This window comes from Populus euphratica, unplaced genomic scaffold (genome assembly GCF_000495115.2).
Source record: "Populus euphratica unplaced genomic scaffold, PopEup_1.0 scaffold19.1, whole genome shotgun sequence".
Taxonomy (NCBI): domain Eukaryota; kingdom Viridiplantae; phylum Streptophyta; class Magnoliopsida; order Malpighiales; family Salicaceae; genus Populus; species Populus euphratica.
In genome coordinates, this window is record NW_011499853.1 from 1,853,154 (window position 1) to 1,878,919 (window position 25,766).

Below are 25,766 nucleotides of genomic sequence, written 5' to 3' on the forward strand. Positions count from 1 at the left end.
CCCCCCCCACCAGCAGGAAGCAGTCAACAACCACACCATTTGAAATGTTAGATAAACAAGACTAGGCACGTTCAAAAATATCACCACCCGCTTCCTTATAAGCTTGTATATGATTTTAATTATCGAGGTAATATTGGTAATTTAATTTAATATAATACTACTTTAATTGGTCACACAAAGAGTGCTTTGTTCTGGTTCCACTTATATGCTTTACTTAGTTCAGTTAAAATCATAAAATAAAAAGATTTAGGTGTGTTTAAAATTGTGATATAATATGCTTTTTAAAATAGCTTTTTGTTTAAAAATATATTAACATAATTTTTTTAAAAAATTGTTTTTTGTATTTTACATTAGCAAAACCTTCAGAAAATAGTAAAAAAATATAAATTTAATATTTTTTTAATCTAAAAACAACAAAAAATAAAAGCATAAGTTGTGGCAACCACCTCATTGGTGTGTGAATGTTTAAGGCCAAACCTAATAAAATGAAAGTTATAGACATAGAATTAAAAAGATTAATATGTTTCTTTATATGCTAGAAATTTATTTTAAAATTGTTTTAAAAATAAATTTATTATATGCCTTAATTTCTATATTTTCAACTAAAAATATTTTTGTTATTTTTATGTATATTCTTTATGTCTTTAAACACAAACTAAATGCAACCTAATCCTGTTTCTATTAGCACAAATGATTTGTATCGGCAAAGATGATTCGTTAGTTGATTAAAAATAACATAAAATAATATTTTTTAAAATATATTAAATCTATGTGAGAGATGTTTTTGAAAAGAAGAAAAAAAAAAGTCTATTTTTTATTAATTCTCCCTTTTCAGCCATTAAAAAAATATACTATTGATGGAAAAATAATTGACAAGGGAAAAATTATACAATGCATGGTGTATGAGAAAAACCAAGGGAGACAGGCAATTCCTGGTTCCCTCCTTGGATTCACATAATGTATTTGTATTATGGAGTCGTAATATAACCATGTAAAATTTAATATATTATTATTTTAATATTAAAATAATAATAATAAAATATTTGCTTTATACTTTCCAAATAAATTGTCTAATATCATTGCTACACATTTTAATTTGAATCTTAACCTAAACAAGTAATGGAGTAAAGAGTTTTTAAAGTTGAGTTGTTAGCCCAAGTTCATTGAGAGTGTTAATAAGTACCTTATAATTTGTATTTTGGTTTTTAGATTTTGTCATTATAAATATTGTTTATTTTGATAGTTTAAATCGATGTAAACAATTTTTTTTTTTTGTTGTTGAAATTCGATTACTTCTCTCTTCTCTTTTAAATAGGGACTAAAAAAATATCAAAAATAAAATTTTAAATCAAAATTAAATTAAAAAAATATTAAAGCACTGAAATTATATAATTTGTATAATTTTTAAAGATTTATGACAAAAATACATCTTTTATGAAACTTAAAGCATGTTATTCATGTTTAATGTCTTTTTTATTTTGGTCTCATTTCTTTCAATTTCATCCTTTCATAAAAAATAAAAATCAATCCATCTTCAATTAAAATTAAACTACTAAAAAAAATACACAATTCATTCACAATAATACGTGAGAGAATAAAAAGTGGGGTTTTGCATAATAAGAAAATTACACCTTTTAAAGTTATTTTTAATTAGATAGAGTTGTTCATAATTATCATAGCATGATTTTTTATAGTATTAAGAGAATGTTTGGACTGCATTCTTTAAAAATTTTATTTTTTTTTTGTTAAAAATTAATTTTTTTTGTATATTTTAAATTGTTTTGATGTTGGACTGCATTTCTTAAAAATTTATTTTTTTTGTTAAAAATTAATTTTTTTATATATTTTAAATTATTTTAATGTGCTGATCTCAAAAATAATTTTTTTTTAAAAAAAAAAAATTAATATATTTCAACATAAAAAATATTTTAAAAAATAAACACAACTATACTCCCAAACCAAAAAAAATTAACTGATACCAAACAATTAATCCTTCATGCAATAATTTTACAAAGTGATACAAATCATACTAACCTAAATTTAAAATACATCAAGTACAATTGTTATTTTTTAAAACTGCCAAGTAACTTCTATGCATGATCAATACTACCTGAAATGACCTGTAATATACTATAAGATTGTTCATTGTAATCAAATTAAAATTTTTAAAGGTTATGAAAATTCATGGTGTTTTTGAATCATTTAACCTTTGAAAAATAAAAATAAAAATATTTGGAAATGTCTGGTATAAAGAAAGGGATGTTGAGGATAAATATGGCTTGAAGAGACAACAAAATTCAACATTGTCTTTTTCTCGAAAACACAAGGGAGAAAATTTTCTTTAGCTCTAGACAGAGACAGCAAAAGTTTTAATGAATTATTTCACCCTTTATCCTCGTAAACACTACAATCCAGATTCCAGTGGCTTATCGGAGAAATTAACACCATGAACGCAGGGAGGATGAAGTGTCGTTCAATCTCCTTTCCAGTCTACTTGGACCTGCCCGGTGGTCCAAGTGTGCCTGGGCTAGCTTGGTCCAAGCATCGGTAACATTTTTTTTCCTTATAATTTTATTTTTATTTGTTTTTTTTATGTTTCATTTCATTTCTTTTTAATTTCTTATCTCATTTTTTGTATTGTATATTTAAAAAAAATATTCTTTCTCAATATTTTTTTTAATTATTCAAGATGGAGAGATTTATTAATATGGGTATACAATTTTAAACTTTAAATTAAAATTCTATCTAAAATTATGAAATTCAAACAATCTAAAAATAAAAAAAAAATGTAAAATATATTTCAAGCACAACCTAATCCATGGATAAAATATTTATTTTAAATATTTTATTCACTCTTATATCCATTTTAATAAGACAAAGAGAGAGCAATTTTTATCTTGTTCATCAAATCAAATTCATAAAAGTCCAGTTTTCTACATTTCATCTCCGTAGTTTCATTTTTTGTGTTTCATCTTTTAATTAAACACTGTTGGATAGAAGAAAAATCAAGAAGCTTTTTATATACTATTTTATATATATATATATATTACATTAACTTCTCTGTCATGATCTCGAGTCAAATCAATTTTAAAAATTTTCTTCACACACGATGTACATCATTTGAAAATGAAGTAATAATTATTTTTTAAAGTATTTTTATTTAAAATTATATTGAAATAATATATTTAAAAAATATATGTTTTATATTAATACATTAAAATAAATTAAAAATATTTTAAAAATATTTTTTAAAAAAAGAAAAACTCTTTTTCAAATTTTAGCCCACCCCCTTTAGAACCCAATACCATAAGGGGGTTCAGCATCCACATTTTTTCCTGGTTTTGAAACTTCTCTAGTCTCTAACAAAAACCCCTTCTATGTTTTTCCCCTTCTTTCACTTTCAACCGTAAAATCACGGTTGAAACAAGCTGTCTTGTATGACTCTACAGGCCACCATACAGATGAGGGTGTTGGAAAATCTTAGCATCCTTCATTGAAATTAACACCCCTCATTAATTAAGTTGAGACCATTACTCCTCCGTTCTTGTCATGGACTTCACGCTATGCGCGTAGATGAGCCCAGTTGGGCCTAGTGCCTTGATTGCCGAGTTCTTTATGTGATATATGGGTTGATTTGTACGGATTAATCTATAATATCTGCTGGAGATTTAGGTGGGGGAAAGAGATTTAGGAGATGTCAAAACTTAAACTTTACAAGTTTTATGGCCAAAACTACAGATTGTTCAGGACAGGTGCAGGAAAAAAAAAAATTCTCATGGGGACCGCCTATCTCCGCCCTCTGAGTATAATAAAAGGGAAAAACACAATAACTGTCTAATATGTTTTTCTAATGACAAGTATATATATATATAGAAACAAATAATTATATAAAATTACTGGTTAGTAATTTTATATAACTATTTGTTTCTAGTACCAGAATCATCCTGTGTAGATATGCAGGGATGGAACCCTAAAGGGTATTTCTGAATTTGTTATTTAATGGTTATGAATTCGAGTTTTTGAGGATTACTTTCAAACTTATAAGATTAGTTAAAATAAATATAAATTAATTTAAATTCGTCATTAATAAAAAAAAATAAAAATGCGCTGCATGATATGATGCTAAACAAGAGGCTGGGTTTGAAGAGATGACGAACCGAAATGAACTGATTTTGCATCCCTGTGGCTGCATTGCTGGCTCAATCTTCCCATATAAGTCACCTGAATGATCTTTTCAAAGCGGGGTTTAAACAACTTTCTACCACTCGAAGTGACAAGGCTGAATTGGTCTATGGTGAAAGGGCTGCAGGTCCTTGTATTCGAGAAATGATTTGATAGGTTCGTAAAGATGAGAAATTTCTCACCAAACACAATTACATGGCGTCTGATGATGCCATAGAGTGATAACGCCAGAGAATCCATACGAAAGCAAAACAATATAACATGCGAACTAATCATAGGGGGTGGATAAATGATAAAAATTTAGAATTAAAAATTATTTTTTTTTATAATTTTAAGTTTGAATTCTTAACTGTTTATATAATAAATATTAACAATTTATATAATTATTAATTTTAAAAACTGTAATTAATTATAAAACCCGTAAACTAATCCAAACACTCGTATTAATCTAATATATATATATATATATATATATAACATGGGAACTTGGTAAGAGAGGATCTTTATTCTTTAGCATCTTATTGAATATTTGTGCCTTCGTGATATTTGTTTGATGAATTCGTGATTTAGAAATTTACATGAATACGTGTTTTAGAGTTGTTTTATGTCTGTCTCAAGTTTAATTCCACAAAATTCCCCGGTGCTCAGTCTTGTGTTGATCTTGTCTCTCTAGTACTCTTCCACACTCCTCTCACAATTTGGATCTTAGACCTTCCAAAGAAAATGTTAAATCTCAAGAATGTGTGGTTTGGCACAAAAATGGAGTTGAAATGTGCTTATCGATCAAGAAACATATTGAATCAATGTTCTTTCAGTATTATACTCTTACTTTTATAATATGAGCAGGCAAGTCCTTTTGTTTCATTTTACGAGAACGAACATGAACAGGAAGATTGAATATCACAAGGTGCATGTCATCTAAAGATTATATTAATGTTGTCAGACTAAGATCTCATTCTGCCTTCCATATTTATTAAATTAACTAGGTTTATTGAAATTTTTTTATTTTTTTTTAAATATTAGTGTTACTTGTGTTGAATTTTCTGAAACATATACATGTAATGAAAATTTAAAATTTAAAATTTAAAATTTAATTTGAAGTAAAAAAAAATATGGTTTTACATAAAATTCATGTATAATACAGGGTCAAAGATTAGATATAATTATAACAAAATAAAATGATATATGTCATACGTCCATATTCACAATTTAGATGAACTGTCAATTGGGAGAGTATAGTTTATATAGAATTTGTGAAAACATGATCCCATCCTGTTGTTTACATTATAAGTTTTATTTTAATTTTAAAAAAGATTATCCCCATATTAGTTTTTTTCTCATTGAAGCTAAATAATTAATTTTCTTTTGGCAAGCCTTAGATAATTTTCAGTATTGTAATAGTAATTATTTTTAAAAATATTTTTTATTTAAAAATATATCAAAATAATATATTTTTTATTTTTTAAAATGTATTGCTAAAAACAACACATTAAACAATAAAAAACCTAAATTTTTCTATAAAAAAAATAACCTTTAAAACACACACGTTCTCAAAAACCATCTTAGTCTCTGCCTCGTAATCATTCAGAGTTACGAGAAGAGAAATTTCTTTCCAATAACTGTTTTTTGGATTCGAACGTGAAACGGTAATGTGAGGAAAAGGCCACTTACTTAGCACCCTAGCTTCAAGCATCCATAAACAAGGTCCCTCGTACTCTTTGGGAAACCACCTTTCCAGAAAATAAATAATTAGAGAGCCAGCTTATATATATATATATATCGAAACTAGCTGCTAGAAACTAACCATCCAAGATAAAGCATCATAATAGGAAAGGCTCTTATGTTTTAAGCAATGGCGGATTCTTTTAAACAACAGGGACGGACGGACTTGAAGAAATCATCCTGCAAATTAGTTTTTTCGAACCCTTTCTGCTGTCCCCGGTTTTAGAAATTCAGGTCTTCCCCTCAAAATCCATCGTGAAACTGATTATCATTTAAAGATTTCAATATCCATACAAGTTACAGGTTGGGCTCCTCTAGAAATGTTTCTTCGTTGGGATGAATCCACTACCAGCAAAGTTCACGTAGATAGACTACATCCCCCCGTCCATCAGAATTAGGGCCATAAAGACGGGGCCCAAAATTCGCATCTGGACTGAAGCCCCCTTCTCCTCGTCATCCCACCTCCACTCCTGATTTTGCCTTGTTTTTCTCTCCTCTCTCTCACTTTCCGAGCACCCCTTTTATTATCTTTCCATCTTTAGCTCTTTCCTTTTAATTTCTTAAACCCCCTTGCACCAAAGCTTCTGAAGCTACTACAATATGCCAAGTCATCCATCTCATTATCCCTATTTTTTCCCTCAACTGTGAAAGTTAGCTGACCACATTAAAAACAAATTTTGGAGCACATAGTCCCCATACCTGACGGAAGTAAACAAAACATCAGTAGGTGTTCAACGCAGAGAGTTTAAATGGGTTTATTATATATCTATTCTCTGAATCATATCTCTGATTTTACCCTTTGAATAATATTTTTTTACTAATAATATCTTTAAACCAGTGAAGTAGTCTTGACTACGATATATTCAAACAACTATTATATAATTTAGTTTTAAATTTAAGTTTGGTGAGGAGTTTCATCAAGTTTTCTGTTAATTTCATTATTTTTATCTTTTATTTCATCCAAAGATTTCTTCATCGTCAATTGATTTATATTTAGATGACCAAATTGACTAAAGTATAACTTTTTAATAATTTAGTTTTAAATTTGGGTTAGGTAAGGGGTTACGAAGTAAGGTTTGAAGGTTTATTTATATGGTCTGATAATGTAAAATAATTCTATATGAGTTGGAATTTTTTATTATGTTAAAAAATTAATTAATTCGACTAGTATCTTTAAACTAGTAAATGCCGAGGATGATAATGCATATTATGTCGGGACTTTGATTGCTTGGTTACATTTATTCCAGAAAGTATAAAGCATATTATTGTGTCCACCCCTATCTCTGAGAATGATAATTCGATTGATAGAATTAGTTGGGTTGGCAGCACTTCAGGCATATATGAGGCGAGGTCTCGGTATATTTGGCTTCTTACTTGCAAGGGAAAAGGAATTTAGGGAGGATAACAGTTGGAGTTTTTGTGGAAGAAGCTTCGAGTTCCAGAGAAAGTTAAATTTTTGCTCTGGTTAATATTTCATGACGCTTCACCTGCCAATTTGTGACGTTATGATCGTACTTTGTCTCAATCTATGAGTTGCCCCCGGTGTTCCATCTCCACAGAGACTGTATTACATTGTCTGCCGGATTGCGGCATGGTTAGGAACATTTGGTTTCTACATATTAGGTTTTGGCCAGGATCCTCTCTTTCGGAATGGTACTGTTTCTAACTGGATAAAGACATTTGCTTCTGCTGATCGTGCTCCTCTCTTTCTAGCTGGTGTACGGTGGTTGTGGAAGATGTTAATATTCGAGAATTTCCAGCCTCATGAAGATTGGGTGACCCGAAGAATTGCGCTGTGTCCAGTTCTTGGGAACTAATTCCCGAAGGACGCAGCCAGTGTGGAGAATGTGGACTCTATTGACGCCATCAAGCTCATTAAAGATGATGTTAATCCATTTCGCAAATATAGCTCTATCGTTCTGGAGATTATAGAGATGATGGCGAGGATGTGGCAGGTTGATCCTCGGCATGCATTTAGAGAAAGTAACAGCTCTGCAGATTATCTTGCGAAAATGCAGCAAGTAGCAGAGTGGGTAACCCAGTCTTGGAGGTCCCTCCAAGTGGTGTTGCCAGCCTTATTTTAGCATATTCGATGGGTATCTTCTATCCTAGGTTGTAGTTTCTTTCTTGTTTTTCAGTTGTACCGGAAAAAAACAACGAGTAAATGCTAGAAAAATGAAATCTGATCATTTTGACCGTCACTGTCGACAAAGTGAAAATTACTTGTTAGGACCAGCAAAGGCAACTTTTTTCTACAGATTTTATCAAGCCCGATGTGTTTGGTTGTATGCGATGATGTGCTGCCCACTCGGAGCCAACTTCCACGATACCCTTCAATGTATGGAGCAACACTTGTCGTGGCAACTGTTATGCATCATGCTTAGTGATTGTACAAAATCTCGAATCGGCAAGACGATTGGAAGATGACGACTTCTGTGTATCCTGGAAAATTTGAAAGCTCCACCTCACATAAATTGACAGGCCATGGGACCCTGTGCTTCGGCTAATTTTCCAAAGTCCAGTAGAAGGAGAGCTTGGCATCGCAAGTAACCATTTGTTTCCCCGAGGTCTTTGAAAACTGTTTATTCCTAGTTTAAAAAAATTTCGTCGGAAATTGGCAATCTTCGTTGGTTTTTTTGGACCTGAACTAGCTTGCACGCCAGCCAACATTACTATCCGGGAGACTATTTTTTAAAAAATATATAAAAAAATATTCAAGTTTTATAAAAAAAAAATGGTATTTTTATTAAACCTGAAGCTACTGTTATTTTTAAAAAAATATCTTCAATATAAATTGTTTTTATTAACTTGTATCTTGTCTATTTTAATGAGCGCAAAATTTTTAACTATAAATATTATTTTTGTTAATAAAAATTTATAATTGTTACAATAAATTAATAAAAAATAAAAATAGAATTTTCATATCTTATGTGTAATTAAAAGATAAATAAATTAAAAATGGATTAATATGTATACAATTTATTTAGAACTTTTAAGAAAAAAACGATTTGCATTTACAAATAATTGAAATGAAAATATTAAAATTCAAAAAAAAAATATTATAGTATTTAAAAACTATGAATTTTACTCTCTTCTTTTCTTAAGAGTATCAAAAAAATAAAAAGGAAAACTATAGAAAAAACTAAAAAGCCAGGCCGAACGCATGAACCTCCAATAGCAGGCTAGACATCCGTTGTCTTAAACTGGTGGCCTCTTAGCTTATATACGCGTGCTAACCAACTTACGTCACAAGGATTTTATCATGTGGATTAAATAAATATATTGAAATGTTTTATTTATATTTATATAAACACGAAAGCTTCATAAAGAATCACAGTTTTTTTTTAAAGCTGTAGATAATTTTAATAAACATTGTAAAAAAATAATATCTTATAATACACAAACATAAACATGGATGTAGATAATATATTTAAAAACAAAGTGAGAAGATATTTAGTATTAAGTAGCTAGTGTGTCTTTCTTACATTTCATATATAGTTTCGAGTTAGTTACTAACCCCAGAGAAGAAGATGTCGGGCTTATGAATATATTTTTCAATATCATGAAATTTTTTAATCAATGATATACATATTTAATAAAATAAATTAAAAATATATATATGAACTGATAAATTCTAAATATTATGAATGCTAGTTAAAGATTAAAAAAAAGTTGATCTTCATTGCTATAAGTAAAGCATAGATATACTTGTAAATATTTTGTGTAATTGTCCTTTTTAATTTATGCATTTTTTTATCTACCTTGAAGGTTACTTTTAGTTGTTATGTACCTATGATTTTCTTTCATGTACATGCATCATACAAATATAATATATCCAACTAAAATTTAATGGGAAAACAAAATTAAAGGTAAATTATAATAATCTCTGTGGGTTATTATAAAATTATAAAAATTATCTAAAAGATTAATTATTACATAAAAAATCAAACTAAACAATTTTAAAAATAAGAGAAATGGTATTAATTAAAAATGAAACTCAAAAAATCAATTTAAAAAAAAAATTTAAAAGCTAGGCCGGTGTACTTAGTTTTAAAAAAGAGTACACAAAATGTCAGCTGCCAGAACTTAAAAAATATATATATAATAGATGACAACTTGTCGACCAAGACAATATACATTATTAATCTCTGTTAAAAGAAACCTAACTTTACAATAATTAGTTTTTAACTAAGTTTTACTTTAGAAATAACAAAAAGAAATCTTTACTTCGATTTTTTTACTGTATATAAATTACATCATCGTACTACAAATCCTATAAAAATCAACAAAAGTTTCTAGAAATCCAACTTATAATTAAAAGCATATGATGATAATGAAAATTAGTTATTATTAATTAAGAATACATAAAATCAGTATATTAGCATCCCTTAATGGTATATAATATTTCTATGTCAAATACCAAGTAGCATACGATACAAGTTAGATGGATGGTTGATGTATTAGTTTTGAAGCGCATAGCTAGTATAAATAATTATAGCAAATAACAAGCACGTAATTTAATACCATCTACATGATTTTTAAACATGAAATAGATTTTGAATGTTTTTACACACACACACTTATCATTAACAATTTACTAATTAATACATATAACTAGCGATGTTTAGCCAAATAGTTCTATATTTAGAAATTAAATTCAGTATTAATATTTTAAATATAAAATATAAAAATAGGTTTATTGATAATGTGAGATTATTTGTACATTTTGTTAGGATATGATTTTGAAAGGCTGCAATAATAATTTACGCAAGAACTGTTTTTGGAATAAGAAAAAAGTCAGGCCAGGTGAATGCCTAACGGGCAAGGAAGCCCCTTTCCTCTATCCTGCCAAACTGGATAAGAGTTAGGTCATGGTTACATGGGCGTCGGGCCAAGTGCGGGTGCATAGCCAACCTAACTTCAGGGTAGACCTGGGTTATAAATAGGGATCACTAAACCGAGTTAATCCAAATTTACCAAAAAAAAATTAAAATAATTTTGTTTTGATATATATATATATAATCAATGAAATTTTTATTTATATTTTATCTTGAATTAATTTGAATTTTTTACATGGTTAGAATAAATTAATTTTTTTTTAAAAAAAAATAAAGTCTAGTTCAGAATCTGTCATTATTCCTCTAGTATCTATTAAATATAAAATAAAATAAAATATTCTATACAGTTGAAACACACCAAAAAAGAGATAAGATAATTATTCCTCCAAAATCCAATGATGTCAAGTCCAATCCATTCAATATCATATCATCCTGTACAGCAGACAGTGACTACGGTTGTAGATAATAGATTAGCAGCCTCTTTGGATTCTTACTTTCTATGGAAAAAGTGGACAAGGCCTGTTATTAGGCATCTAGAGGTTAAAGTTCAAAAGAAAACATACACATTTGCAACAGTAATGGACTGTCAACAACACTGTTTTTATTTATATATATATAAGGAAAAAAAGGGCATGAGATCTTGCATCGCCATGGACAGTTATCATGGAGAGACAAAACAACCCTAGAGAATTATCCAGATGGAATATAATTTCCAAAAGCTACATAAACTATCCCGTCTTGGAGCCAAATTATAAATAGCTGCTAGCATGCCATGTGACAGCAGCGATGTTTAATCCAGTGAGAGGGACCTTAGGCTCCCCACAAGGGATGCTTGTTTCTTGGGCGGCAACTTCATCCAATGCCACCCCACATTCCTACGAAAGCCCACCTTTACATAGCGTGGGCCTAAGTTTATGAGCCTTTTCAGCCGCACATGTGGAGGGATTGCACTCGCTCCTAATTTAGCTGAACCGACAGGTCATTTCATGCTCTAATTTCTATTCAAAACACATAAAAATGAAAACTCACTCTAAAATTAAATCGAACTCGAGCCCAGAGAGAGAGAGAGAGAGAGAGAGAGAGAGAGAGAGAGAGAGAGAGAGAGAGAGAGAGAGAGAGAGAGAGAGAGGAGAGGAGAGGATGATTACCGCTAAGTGTAACCCAGGAATCACATAAAAAAATCAAAGTCAAAATCACAAGATAGATAAACATCATGCCTTGAAAGAGCAGGTAAATATAGAGAAATGGGACGAACAAGAGGGGAAGAAACCAAATCTGCCGACATCAAATGGTGTTTAGAAGGAGATGGTAATAATTATTTTTTAAAATATTTTTTATTTAAAAATATATAAAAAATATTTTTAATATCAATAAATTTTCTCTATATATTTATTTTAAAAAAAAAACTAACAAATAATTAATTACTCGTAAGTACAGTAAAGTTTTTGGAATCCATGTATAGAAAGTCTTCCATGTTTTTTAACATGCTAGTTGAAAACCAAGTTGGAATCAAACTATTCCGATCGCACTCGTCAATTGATAACATTATTACAAGCGAAATGAAGAAAAAATCGCATTTCCGATAGTCAAGCCAATCCAGTGTCGTTTATGGTTATCATGAAACGACCACAGCAGATTTTAGTCCACCGAGTCATTAACTACATAAACCTTTTATAATTAAAGCTATTAAATATTACCGTCAAGTAAATTAATTATTGAAACCAAACAATGCCACGTCTCTTTCTTTCTTTAGTTTTTTCTTTTTCATTTCAAGATTTTCTTGCTTTCGTATCATAACAATCTATTTTATTATCTGGATAATTAATCACAGGTACACGTAGCAGTGTTGCTGCTTTCCTTGTGTCAGCCTGGAGAGCTCCGACTCTCTTTACAGGCAAGAAATTTTTATTCTTCCGGGTTAATATTGCCGGGCAAGTTTTGTCTCGGTAAGGCCTACCGTGTGGCTACCTGCCCCATCGTCTAATCTTAAGACTAGGGAAACAATGTTGTGTTCACTCATGCCTGGTAGACGGCGATACCGAAGAGGCAAACAAAAAAAGGGACCTCCGAACCCGCTCGTAGTGGAGAAAACATGTTTTTTTTTATTTTTTAACTAATATAAATATACAAATCAGCTTTTATATATCTTTATTAATTTTACAAGTTTTAAAATTAATAATTATAAAAATTTTTAATAATCATTATATTAACAATCACAATATTTAAACTTAAAATTATAAAAAAATAAATTTTTTAGTTTCAATTTTTTACCTGCTAGATAATTTAATATGGTTTAATAGAAAAAATATGTTTATATCGTCAAGTGCTGTCGTTGAATCGAACCCATCTCTGGCTCCGCTCCATGCTCTAATTGTGCTATCGAAAAAACCTATCTTTTTTTATAAAATAGAATTATTTTTTGAAGTATCGTAGAATTTCTCACGCACACTCATACTACTTTTACCCTCTCCCCTCGCCATAAGCTAGGAACGCTTATAAAACTTTTACTTCTTCTATGCTCTGTTTCGCCTCTTGCTTGTCTAAGGGTTTATTTAATATTTTAATGTAGAGTAGTTTTTAAAATATTTGTTATTTAAAAATATATAATTTTTTTTTTATTTTTACATATAAAACACTCTAAGAAATATCAATTTAGTTTTTTTTTTAATGAAACATATTTTCAAAGAGCATTCAAATACCAAAAAAAAAAAATACAATTATCTATAATATAAACAGTGTATTAAAAATATGCAAGTCTGTAATGTTTTTGTTTTCGTTTATATTATTTATAATCTAAATTGTGCAAAGTGAACATCGCGCAAACGCACTATTCAACTCTTCATATTTATGTATGGATGTATTGTTCTTTCTTTCTTTTCTGCCTGCTATAAATTTTAAAAAAATATATATAAGGTGAAGATTATGCAACCGTACTACTAAACTACTCATGTTTTATCATAAATAGTATTGCTTATTTTTTCAAACTTTTTATAAATTTTTTAAAAAATATTAAATTTTATTGAGTTTATAGTATAAATTCATCATAAATAAACTATAAATATATGAGGTGAACACGATATAGAAGCATTGTTGACCCCTACTCATATGTTTTATTGTGAACACTGATGATTATTTAAAAAAAAAATTGCTATAAATTTTTTTAAAAAATATACAATGTAAACATTATATAGTCACACTGTGTACCTCCTTGTCTTTTACTATGAATGATGTTGTTTAATTTTTTTAAGGTTTGTTATGAATTTAAGAGGAAAAAATATTAAATTAGATGAGTTTATGATCCGAGTTTACCTTACAGGTGTTAATGTAGACAGCATTGTTCACTTTGTTGTTTGAGAAAAAATATTTAATTTTTTTTATTTTTTTAAAAATTAATCTTAACCATAATTTTATTTATTTTTAAAGTAACATCTCTTGTCTTTTTTTGAGTTATTTAGAAAATCTATTTGTTGATATATTTAATTTTTTTTTTATTTTTTAAATTAATCTTAACCTTAATTTTATTTATTTTTAAAGTGACATCTCTAGTCTCCTTTTGAGTTATTTAGAAAATCTATTTGAAATTATAATTGTGAATTTATTTTTTAAGGAGGTGTTTTTGATTAATTTATATTTTTTTAATCTTTTGTATAGATAAATTTTATTTTTAAAAATAAAAAAATATTTTTAAAAAATATTTATAAGATATACAACCTCGTATATTATTTTTTTCAATCAATTTATATGCATATCTATTTTTATTATCATTTGATTTAATAAAAATAATATTTTAATTAATAAATTTACCAAAAACAACCACCTAAATGTCACATCTTATAAAATTAAATATTTTAAGTTATATTTGTCTTTTAATTTTTTCTAGATATTATTTTTAGTTATTGTTTATGGGTTTTTTTATTTACTTATTAACATGTGTTGTTTATAATTTATTCGATTATATGTATGTATAATTTATAAAAAAATTATTTAGATTTTTTAAAATATAAAAAAATCCACATAAAATACAGGTCAAATATATAGCACTCCTCTGTGTACCAATGTAGCAAGACAAACTTTTCATTGAAAAATGATAATTTCAAAATCACATACACATCAAATCCTTCAAATCATAGCTTTGTTATGTCATATCGCATCAAAAGAAAAACATGTTCATTTGCCATGATCATGGTAATTGGTATGGATTTGTAATATGCTACGTTTGGTTTTTGGGATTTATATTTCACATTTCATTTTATGTCGCGGTATTTACGACGAGAGTTGTAATAAGTGTGGAGATTTGCTTCCATGTAAACATTTCGTGTATAGAATAATGTTATTCTTCGGTTGATTGATGTTGAATGACTGGGAAACGTTTGTGACTTGATAGTATTTTGAAGGTGATTTAATTTATTACGCGAGACATGAATGTGTTTTCATTTGATTTTAATTCGAAAGTAACAATTAATGATAATTGTTCCAATAAAAAATTGATAAAAAAATCAACAACTATAATCAATTATTTATCATGTTAAAGTCTTGCCCAAAAAAAAAAAACCATTGTCAATAGCAACTAGCATACAAGAACTCCCCGTTTCAAAACTCAGATTAACATAAAAGTTTAATTCATCATTCCATTGATATACTAGTCTAGATTAAAAAAAAAATATAAAAATAAAAAAGTTTTATTGACCTAATTGAAATTTTATATTGGGCTGATGATTCTAGTCTAATTTTATAAAAACTCGATTATTATAAATTTTTTTATTACAATAATATTATTTTAATTTTTTAACTTGTAACTCGAGTCTTGCTGAATCAACAATCAACTATTAAATTGACTTTTAAAATTATTGAACTTTCTTATTAGGATTGTTCACTTTGAGATAGAGTTATAATTATTAAATCTAGTTTAAGATTGACCTAATCAAAAAATGAGATTCCAGATCACAGGGTGATCAAGTTTCATATGTAAAAATAAAAAAAATATTTAAATTTTAATATAAAAATTTATTTCTTACATTAAAATGATATTATATTGTTATTTTAAATTAAAATATTCAAACTAAAAAGATTTGTTATCCTTCAATTAAAAACACAATTTTTTTATGATATATAATTTATATACTAACGAGGTTTCTAAATTTACATTGAAAAAATAAAATTTTTTCTAGCATTTATAAAATAAAATTTAACATGAATTATTTTTTTAAAAAAAAACTATAAACTCACGCATAAAGAATTAAGCCAAGCAATGCTTTTTTCTATGTACCTTTTGTCTTCATTGATAGGCTGAGTAATATTTTACATGAAATGCTTGCATTGAAAAAAAATAAAGGCCATTACAAGGTAAAATGTGAACATGAAAAGAAATAATAAACAAAAACAAATTGACCCGACTAGTCAGATAGTTTCTCCAAGTTAATTGCGCGCTCGGGTATTTCCAAATTTTAAACCTAGCCAGAGCTACCGATTAGAGCCCCGAGTTACCCAGTTCCTGAATCAACTTGATGGGCTGATCCGGGTAGGTTTTAAGATCTTATAGCTCTAGGATCAGAGAATTCTAGAGGCGTGCAAGTATCGAAAAAATTGCCCAAGAAAATTCGGGAAAGACATCGAGATTCAAAACAAAAACAAAAGGAAAAGGAAAGTTACTGAATACTAACACTGACAGATTTGAAGGGCACGCCAGCCTGGAGAATCGTTCTATTTCTGCCCTCCTCCCCAAGTAACACTTATAGGCCTCCTCCTACTACGTGGTCGAAGGAGGATTAAAAATTGAGAACCAAATCTTGAAACTACCGTCCACTTTGTCGGCCTTTTTCATTCTTTTAATTAATTCTAGCGTGAACCCACCCTCTCTCAATATCTTCTCTCGGTCTAAAGTAGAAAAAACCAGATACAATACCCTTTATTTTATTATTACAGGGTCCCTCCTTGGACCATAGTTAGTGGTGCCTGCCTTGACCGTCACTTGTCTCTCCATAACCTTCACATCAGTTTAATTGATTCTTACATAGAATGGGCAGGAAATTATAAAAGTATGGCAACTTGGTCAATTACAAGTGGCTTTGAGGAGATAACTTTAAAGATTTTCAGCAGATAAGGACGGCTTCCTATCTGTTCATTAACATCCACGTCAACCATCTTAATCTTATTGGACATGACCCAATGTAGAAGATAATGCAACGGGACTAATTAATTAATTAATCAAAATCAATTGATGTTGCTTTTAATTTAATCGATAACAATGCTGGAAACCCATCATAAACCTGGACACTGTGGATTATGGCTATAAAGGGTGAAGAGATCACTGACGTGAAAGATCATAAACAGAAAATATGATCAGACCAGGTCACAATGACACAAACCCTTGATCAGCGGGAACAATCACTCCGAGTGAGCATCGAGCTTGAACCCTTCCCTCTCATATCGCCGTCTCAATTCCACAAGGATATACAAGATCTTCAAAACAAGGATCCAAGCATGAAGACAAATCATCACTTTTAGATAAAAACAAAGAGAATTTTAGCTGGCACATAAGCCCCCCTCTGGTTTTGTTTCAAGCAAAACACAAAATGAACATCTACCCGGAAAAAGGCAAATAACTGACCACTCCAGTTTCACTTCTCACACCAGAGAAAATTAGGTAGTATTCTGATCTTGGACTTGAAATCTTAACACAGGAAGGCAAGGACAAAAAAGATCACTCGAAATTCAACTTGAAATATAACATTACATTGATTAGAATAATAAACATAAGGTTACTTACAAAGATGTAATTATATCCGATAAAATTAGACAAAATGACCATTCAAAGTACAATCTTTAAGAAGTTTGACGAACAAACCGCCACCCGTCCTCCAGTAGAACCCTACGAAACACTTCATTTATTGCTTTACAAGAAAAGGCTTGCATCTTTTTTTTTCTCCTCCCAAAATGCCTCAAAAACGGAGAGACTATTGGTATCTCTCTCAGCCCCTCTACAGCATCGTATTTACACACCAAATCACCATCTTCATATTCACAAAAGTCAGAATAATTAAAAAAAATCGGAAACTTCTTCCTCCATTTCACTTCACCAACTCAGAAACCCACCCAACATCCGGACCCGAAACACCTGAGTCAACTCGATCACGGTCCACCGAGTTCTCTTTACTTAGCTTGGCATAGATCTTTGCCCTTAAATCTCTCCCAGACTCCACCCTCTCCATAGCGGGCTCTTCCTCACAAGTGACCCCATCTCCCCAGATATCCAACTGACCAAGTCCAGACCGACTTGCCAATGTTCTAGTAGGAGTTGAAGGCAGGCTACAGAAACCGGGTCGCAGTGATGACCCTCGCGGAGACCCGAATCTAAACCCGGATTGGACTCCCCAGGAACCAACAGGACATCCCATTTTCGCCTTCCCAACCTGCAATCCCCGCATCGATGCAAGAAGCGCACTCATGGAATTTATGGATCCGGGTCCAGAGCCGCCAATCACTTGTGGACTAACTGGAGACATTGGTGGCGAGTCAGATGGCGGAGAAGCTGGCGGTGAAGTCAAAATCGAAGTCGGAGAAGAAACAAAAACCCCAGCTTTACTCATGTAGGAGTCAAAAGGATGTATAACGGGAGACCCAAAATCATAATCCCCCGACCCGAGTCCAGACCCAGATCCATTTCCCTTGGGACTCTGCTGGGGAAGAATTCTGAGCTGTTCCGGAGTGTGAGCAAAAAAACAGACCCTGCGGCGACAAGCGGGTCCATCCTTGCACGGCTGAGTGCGGTAACGAGCCGGATGGAGCCAGCACTCAAAAACACCGTGAGCAAACTCGCAAGCATCCCCTTTCTTGCAGCCACCTTTCCTAAACTCCGGGCAGGCCGTTCCAGAGTAATGATACCTTCTTGGGTCCCTGCGCCGCGCTTTCTCGCCAGGATGTGCATACGGACACTCAGTCCAGTCATGTGACCGGCCACGTGCACACCTTTTCACTTTGAACTCGTACATACGGAAGTGATCGCATGAGAAAGCGTCCACTGGTAAATCTAGTTCGTCTTCAAAAGAAGGGTCTGGATCGTTTGACGGAAGGTAACGGTGGAGCGACGTTAGGGAATCGAGGGCGTTGAAGTTGGTGAATGGAGAAGTCGGGATTGGGGACAGCGAGGGAGACGTCGTTGTTTGGTCTTCGTATGGGTCCCATTGAGGGATTTGAACGGTGGGATTCGAACGGTGATGAGAGAGTTCTCCGATCATCATCATTGTGTGGAGTTTTTGGACATTATTTGCGGCAATGGAAGAAAGTGGGGGAATGAGTAGTTGATGGCATGGTTATCGAGGATTATAAACTGCTTGATATAACCATGGTTAGGTTAACCTGACTGTGGTTAGGTATTGATAAATGAAAATATCTACCGTCCTGCTATTTTTTAACGGTGGTTACAGTAAGGGATTACATCTTAAGACTTTGAAAATGTCTGATGTGAGTGTTACAGCGATTTTTCCACCGTTGATCTAAGTTATAATCGATGGGTTCCTTTAGTAGTGATCTGTTGGATAGTGAGTGTTGTGGAGACAGATGTTACAGCCTTGTGATTCTATCATTGCTCGTTGTTTGTCGAAACAGGCTGCTCGCTGCTTTCGGACCATTGGATATTTTGAGGTAGTTATCACGCATCTGAGGTTAATCGGTGTGCATCTCGTGACTGTGGGACCACCTAGTTTTTAAATCAACAAATGTTAATTGTCACTCTGCATGCTTGTAGAAATGGAACATATAATAATTGTGTATTTTTTTTATTTTTTTTTTCCAAGGTTTCAAGCACTCGGAACAAATCTGAACGAGAACGGAAATTGGAGATCTTTTCAACCTTTTTGTATATCATTTTCATTGGAATTGAAAACTTCATTTTCAATGGATGACCCCATGCACAGCTTCTTTTTTATATATATATAATTCACCCTATTAAAAAATCGGATAATTACTTTATTTTTTCCATCTTCTCCCGTGTTTTCTATTTAACATTTTTCTGTACAAAAATACCCACCAATCACGAAGAGAGAATTTAATTTTAAAGATATTTAAAAAATAAGAAGGTTACCTTTAAAAAAAAATCCTAGAAAAATTTAAAAAATTAAAAACAATGAAAATTTTGAAAAACCAAGAAAAATCAATAACTCGTAAAATATGAAGGGAAAAAATCATGCCATGAAGCCTCATTGATAAAAATATTTTTTATAGCAATAAAAAAAATTGCAAGACATCGTTTCCAGAAATTTCCATTGGATATCAGTGTTTTTATATGTAATTTTTTTATTACTTATTTTATTTTGTTTAGATGTTTCAACTTCTTTTGTTCCCGTGTTTTTTTTTTAAAACAAATTCCAGTTTTTTTAAAAAGAATAACTACGCAAAAATTTAGTGTCGTGTCATAAAAAGCATTGCGAAATTTAAAATAAGGTGTTATAATTACGGCACACGTGGTGCCTCTGCTCAAGAACTTAATTCTTTATTTTCAGTTACAATTGTTTATCCTCTAAATGAGCGGATAATTTTTTTATTTTTTTTTACAGTTAAACTATTATTTTACAATAAATTAAAGACAGCCTTTATTAAAGCATATGTCCGGTCCGGTGTTTTGGATTGTGACTTCTTTAAATAATCAAATATCTTGGTGTAAACCTGTTGTGCCATGATTAATTATAAATAACATAGCATTTTTTTAACATAAAGTCGACACAAAAATAGAATGAAGGAATATTTTTTATGTTTTATTGAGCTACCATGCTCTTAAAAGAAATTATGCTGTTTCATCTTGATCATGGTGGTATTTCAAATATTTAATCACATCTTCATGTCAGCACAAGACTAAGAAGGTACCCTTTTTTGTTTTTTCCCCCGGGACAATTTTCCTTCTTGAAAAGCCTGTGCACATAAAAAAAAAGAAAAAAGAAAGGAGACGCCTTTCATGTTGTTTTTACGAACCAGTGTGCTCCTAGAAGAAGTCGTATTGTTTTTTTATTGATCGATATGGGTTTCTTAAAACAACCACTTATGTTTAATTAAAATATTATTTTTAAAACGAAATTAATATTGAGGAGATGAATTAGACGCTTGTCATAAAATCTGCGTCGTTTCATCTTGCTTGATTTATTATCCACACGTACCATTTGATTGGATAATTAAAAAAATATTTGCTTTCGGTATTTTTTTTTTTTCAAACGTGTGATTGGATTGATGAGTAAAAATAATCACACAAACAGAGATGTCTTTATTCAAAGAATTCTTTATCTAGAAATTAAAAAACTTTTAAGAAATAAAATAAAAAAATACTCATTTTTTTATATATTCAAAACAAATAATATGTTGCGTGTAAATCGCATGACACAGTTATTTTTGATAAATCTTTCAAACTTGTTATATTTGTTAAAAGAATATTATAAATTTGGTGGATCAGTTTTTTCTAAGTAAGTACAAAGCAACATGAGATAATAATAAAATAAATAAATTTAAATTTTGATGTGGTTTTATTATTTGAAAATTATACAATTATTATTGCTTTCTTGTTTTTTTATAAATATTTTTGAGTTTAAGAGAGTAAAATAAAGTGTTAATAATATACTATATTGATTAATGGTGATTTATGGATTTTATTTAATGTTAATCAAGGTTTTACAAGGTCAGTAGTTGGAAAAACAAGGTTGAAATACCTTTAAGGTTGTAGTATTTTTGTTTTTAGGAATTTCTCAGAGGTAAGGTAAAATTTTATACATTAGTATTTTAAATATATTATGATATTCAAGTATTATTATTATTATTATTATTATAGCAAAACGAAAAAATTTTAAAAATCATGTTTTTATATGTGCTTTTATTATAGATAAAACAAATTAAACGGAGATTAAAAAGTAATCGACAAGGCGAAAAAATCACGGAATATCGCGATAAGTCTAGATCATTCTTCATGGTTTGATAAATTTGAGAAGTATCGAGCATGTTCCTGCAGGGTCTTTGCAGACCTTATACTAAAGGAGTGAGGGAACACGTGGACGGCAAGCAGGAAGTGGCAGCCATGCGGAAATGGGAGCCTTAAGTTGGGTGGGTGCACTGCTGCCACCTGTCAAGACATCTCTGCTGTTTTTATGAACGCATGAGCTACCTGGCAGTTACGGGCCCGCCAAAGATGGCGGCATAGTAAAGCGAGGCACCCTCGTGCATTGTAGACATTCCTTCCTTACCTTCTTTAACTTGCGCTTCTGCTCCAGATATTTACCCATGAGGATACGACGTCGTAGCAGCAGATCAAGGAAACAAAAGGGAGAATTAAAACCATGTTACTGAGAAATCTCTAGGCTTAATTCGACCACCAGTGCAAACTAACAGATGGTTCATCTTTCTGTTTTTTTTTTTTATCAGGAATAAAATTCAATGAACTCGGATCAGCTAGTCTTGCTTTATTTTATTTTATTTAGAAAATACCATTTGAAGATGTCATTCTTGGGATTGATGTGAATCTTCTTTTTTAAGGTAAGAGCTCTGCCTTATTTTATTCCCGAGCATGCTTATATATCTTGCACTAGCAGCAAATTTAATGAAATTAGGTCGAGACGTATAAGCAAGATAAAAATTGAAATACTGGTAGCTTTTTCAACACTATGAGTTTTTGTTTTCTAAAAGTGTTCTTGCATTGTTGGTCGGTAAGATCAAGATCTAGTTTTTTTTTTTTTAATTAGCATGTGATGGCTAAAAAATTTGATGAGAAGAAGGCTACCACCCTTGTTCTTTTCCGTTTCAAAAAGGACAAGATGTATCTCGAACAAAGCCTTTTATGCAAAGATCATGGAGTAGGTGTAAGTTTCTTGATCGTCTTCCGAAGGTTTAATTTAATTTCTTCATAGTCCCAGCATAATGACACGAACCATACATTTCTCTCCAATTCAGATAGAAACTAGAAGAAAAATAATAAAATAATATTTATATATCTTCTAAATTTTATAATACCTTTAAAACATAATTTTATTTTTTTTTACAACTAGTCTCTCTCGCCTTTTCTCAGCTCTAATTTATTTTCCTCTTCTTTTTTTTTTTTTGTCGTTCTCATCCAAACTTGCGGTCCTCGCCTATTCTTTCTTCCAAACAAAGATTTACCTTGTCAAGGTAAAGGCTGATTGCAAGGAATAAAACCCCTTCCTTTGCAACTCCATGATCCGTGGAAATGAACGGCAGGGCACCACAGCCATCTGTTAGCTAACGTGGGAAGTTGTGAGACAGCCAGACAAAATAAGCCTGCCGTACAGGAATATGGAAATATTGCACGGACACGAACTAGAAATAAAAAAACAAATTAAAGAGAAAAATGTGAACGATCACGTGACGCCGACCTCGTTTGCGGTCAAAGGGATGTACACGTGGTTGGTATCACAGCTAATATAGCTGTTTCCTCACTGACACTCCATGAATCTAGACGACGACAACAACAAAATCTTCATGATGCCGACATTGCTTTATCTCTGGCCTTTACTGTTTGGAAAAAAAAAAAAACAAAGAAGAGAAAACTTGAAGATTATCCACATGAATAGTATAGCTTTTGATAAATTGGGCATTTTTTGAGATGACAAAATTTAAAAAGAACTGGGTGAAAAATCATAGTTCAATGATGTCGTATTTGTAAATGTGATAAGGTTAAAATATGTTATTTTTTGCTTAACAGGTTCAGTGGTTATGAGATATTTAATATATAATTTTTTGATGATTTGGTAGTTTAAAAAGGATAATACCTGAAAATTTATGTAAAATTTAAATGTTATCCAAATATTAAATAAAAAAATCATGATTATTATGAAATTTTATTTTGACTTGGTGCGTTTATGTCTTTTATTGGGTTTAGATCTATTCTACTAACCTATAAATATATATATTAAGCACTTTATATAATTTATTTGAAATATATTTTTATTTAGTTGTGATAAATTTATTAGTTAACTTTCTAAAATTTTAATTTGTGTTTATTTTTAAAATGACAGTCTGAATAAGATATTTTGACTTATAAAATATATTTAAAATTATAATTTTTATATTAAATAATCTCTTGCTTGATATAATTAAATATAATCAAATAACCAATTAAGATAAACGCTTAAAAAATAAAATATTTATTTAAATATGATTATAATTATTATAATTTAAATTACAATATTATCAAATTATATTATTTCATTAAATATTTTTTAAAATAGTGTTATTCTGCAAGCCTTTTACATTAATCATGCTAATTTTTTTGAAAAACAAATTCTACAGTTCTATAACTCCACGTGGATGTGTGGATTCAGGGTAAGAGTTGAGAGATACAAGTTAGAAAAGTCGATTTATGTTTATCTGAATCGATCCATTTTTTATAAAAACATTAGGATAATATTATTTAAATGATAATTTTATTTTATTTGTTAAAAAGATTAATAAGTTGATTGTCAAGTTTCTAGCGGATGAAGTTGGAGTTGACTGGGTTCTCATGTCACCCTGAGATTTTTGTCTTTTTGTATTTTTTTTCAACCAGGTTGGTCAAGGTCTAGAATTGTTTGCATGCCGGGTCAAATCACCAGGCTGCGCTAGGCTTTGAGATGCAAGTTAACAAAAAAACTCGAGACTGAGACCCTGTTCCGAGCTAATTTAGTTAAATTAGATAAGAAATTAATAGGATAAAAAATAATTAACTAAACTTAATTTTTAATAAACCAACTAGCTTGAAAAATCAATAAAGTCGGTATAAAAAACAAAACGGCTGTGTTTTTATTTGAGGTAAACAACCGGCAAAAAAGACTAAAACTAATTAGGTGATATGGCGTTGCTTCTTGGAGGAAGGTTACGCTCAGCAAAAGCGCCTCGAAATGCTACTGTTCTTCTTAAATTTTCTGTGGTAGCGGTAAGTGTTCTCGGATGCTTTCGCACACCGAAATTATGTTATTATTGTCCAATCACATGCTAAGAGTGTCACATAAAATATGGGCCTATGCACCCGGTTTTTTTTCTTCTTTAACCCTCCTCGAAATTCGAATCTTGGATCATAACACGGTCTCGACCAAAATTACTGCATGCAATGAGGCCGTCTACTTCCGACTCTACATCCAATGATAATCAGTATAACATACTGAAATCTTCTACCTTCAAAAGTAATTCAAATGTTTTTTTTTTCTTTTCAAATGAACTGAAGTTGTTTTCTTTTAATTCAGAAATTAGATTATTCATCATCTACGTATAAAAGATTACTGGTAGACCAATCATTTCACAGATAATATAAATGATAATATTGTACATTTAGAGTACGTCTTGAATGTGTTAATTTTTTTTTATATAAAAATAAAGTTTTTTATATGTTTTTGATTGTTTTAACATGATAAATTTAAAAATAATTTTTTTTAAAAATATTATTTTAATACATTTTAATATAAAAAAATTCTTTAAAAAATAATCATAACTTTACTTTCTTTAAATTTTTTTTATACGTGTTATTATAGCTGGAGTGAGTTCAATCACGGAATGAATTCTATTATTAAAAATGTATAAAATAACGAAAACATTAGTCTCCTAGCCAGCACGATTTATAAATCGGATAATATAAAAAAAATTACAATTGTTAGTGTTATAGGTTTCGAGCAAAGGAATTAGAGAAATAAATTTTTTGAAGGAAACCTAGACACCCGTCAAGTCAAAAAATATATAACAATTGATTGGTTATTACACCCCGAAACAACATGACTGTTGGATGATTAACAATTTAACTTCTGTTCTTTATTAAGAAGAAATAATTATATTTAAATGTCCCAGTTGTCGATATAAATGATTCGTAAAGAGGCCTGCAGTGAAATTTACAAGAGGAAACCCACCAACCACGACACTTACATGTGAATTATAAAAATGTTAAAACATTTTGATTAAAAAAAATCAAGGAAGAACCACAAGAGTACACGTCGAGACACAGATTACGAGCTTAAAGTGTGATCCAACAGTCAATTAACCCAATAAATGTGTATTTTTAAAGTTCAAGAGCGG

At 30.4% G+C, this 25,766-nt stretch overlaps 1 protein-coding gene and 1 long non-coding RNA gene across 2 annotated transcripts; one reads left to right on the plus strand and one right to left on the minus strand.

Moving 5' to 3' along the window:
- Positions 1–17,434: 17,434 nt before the first annotated feature.
- Positions 17,435–19,059, minus strand: LOC105122246 (zinc finger CCCH domain-containing protein 20-like). The gene has a single exon (XM_011021247.1). It carries the CDS (start codon positions 18,980–18,982, stop codon positions 17,810–17,812), a length of 1,173 nt encoding a protein of 390 aa, XP_011019549.1. The 5' UTR covers positions 18,983–19,059; the 3' UTR covers positions 17,435–17,809.
- Positions 19,060–21,780: 2,721 nt separating this feature from the next.
- On the plus strand, positions 21,781–23,212 carry LOC105122247 (uncharacterized). Its single transcript, XR_841663.1, has 2 exons — positions 21,781–22,247; positions 22,863–23,212. It is a non-coding gene; the product is annotated as an uncharacterized LOC105122247 (long non-coding RNA).
- The last annotated feature ends 2,554 nt before the right edge of the window (positions 23,213–25,766 follow it).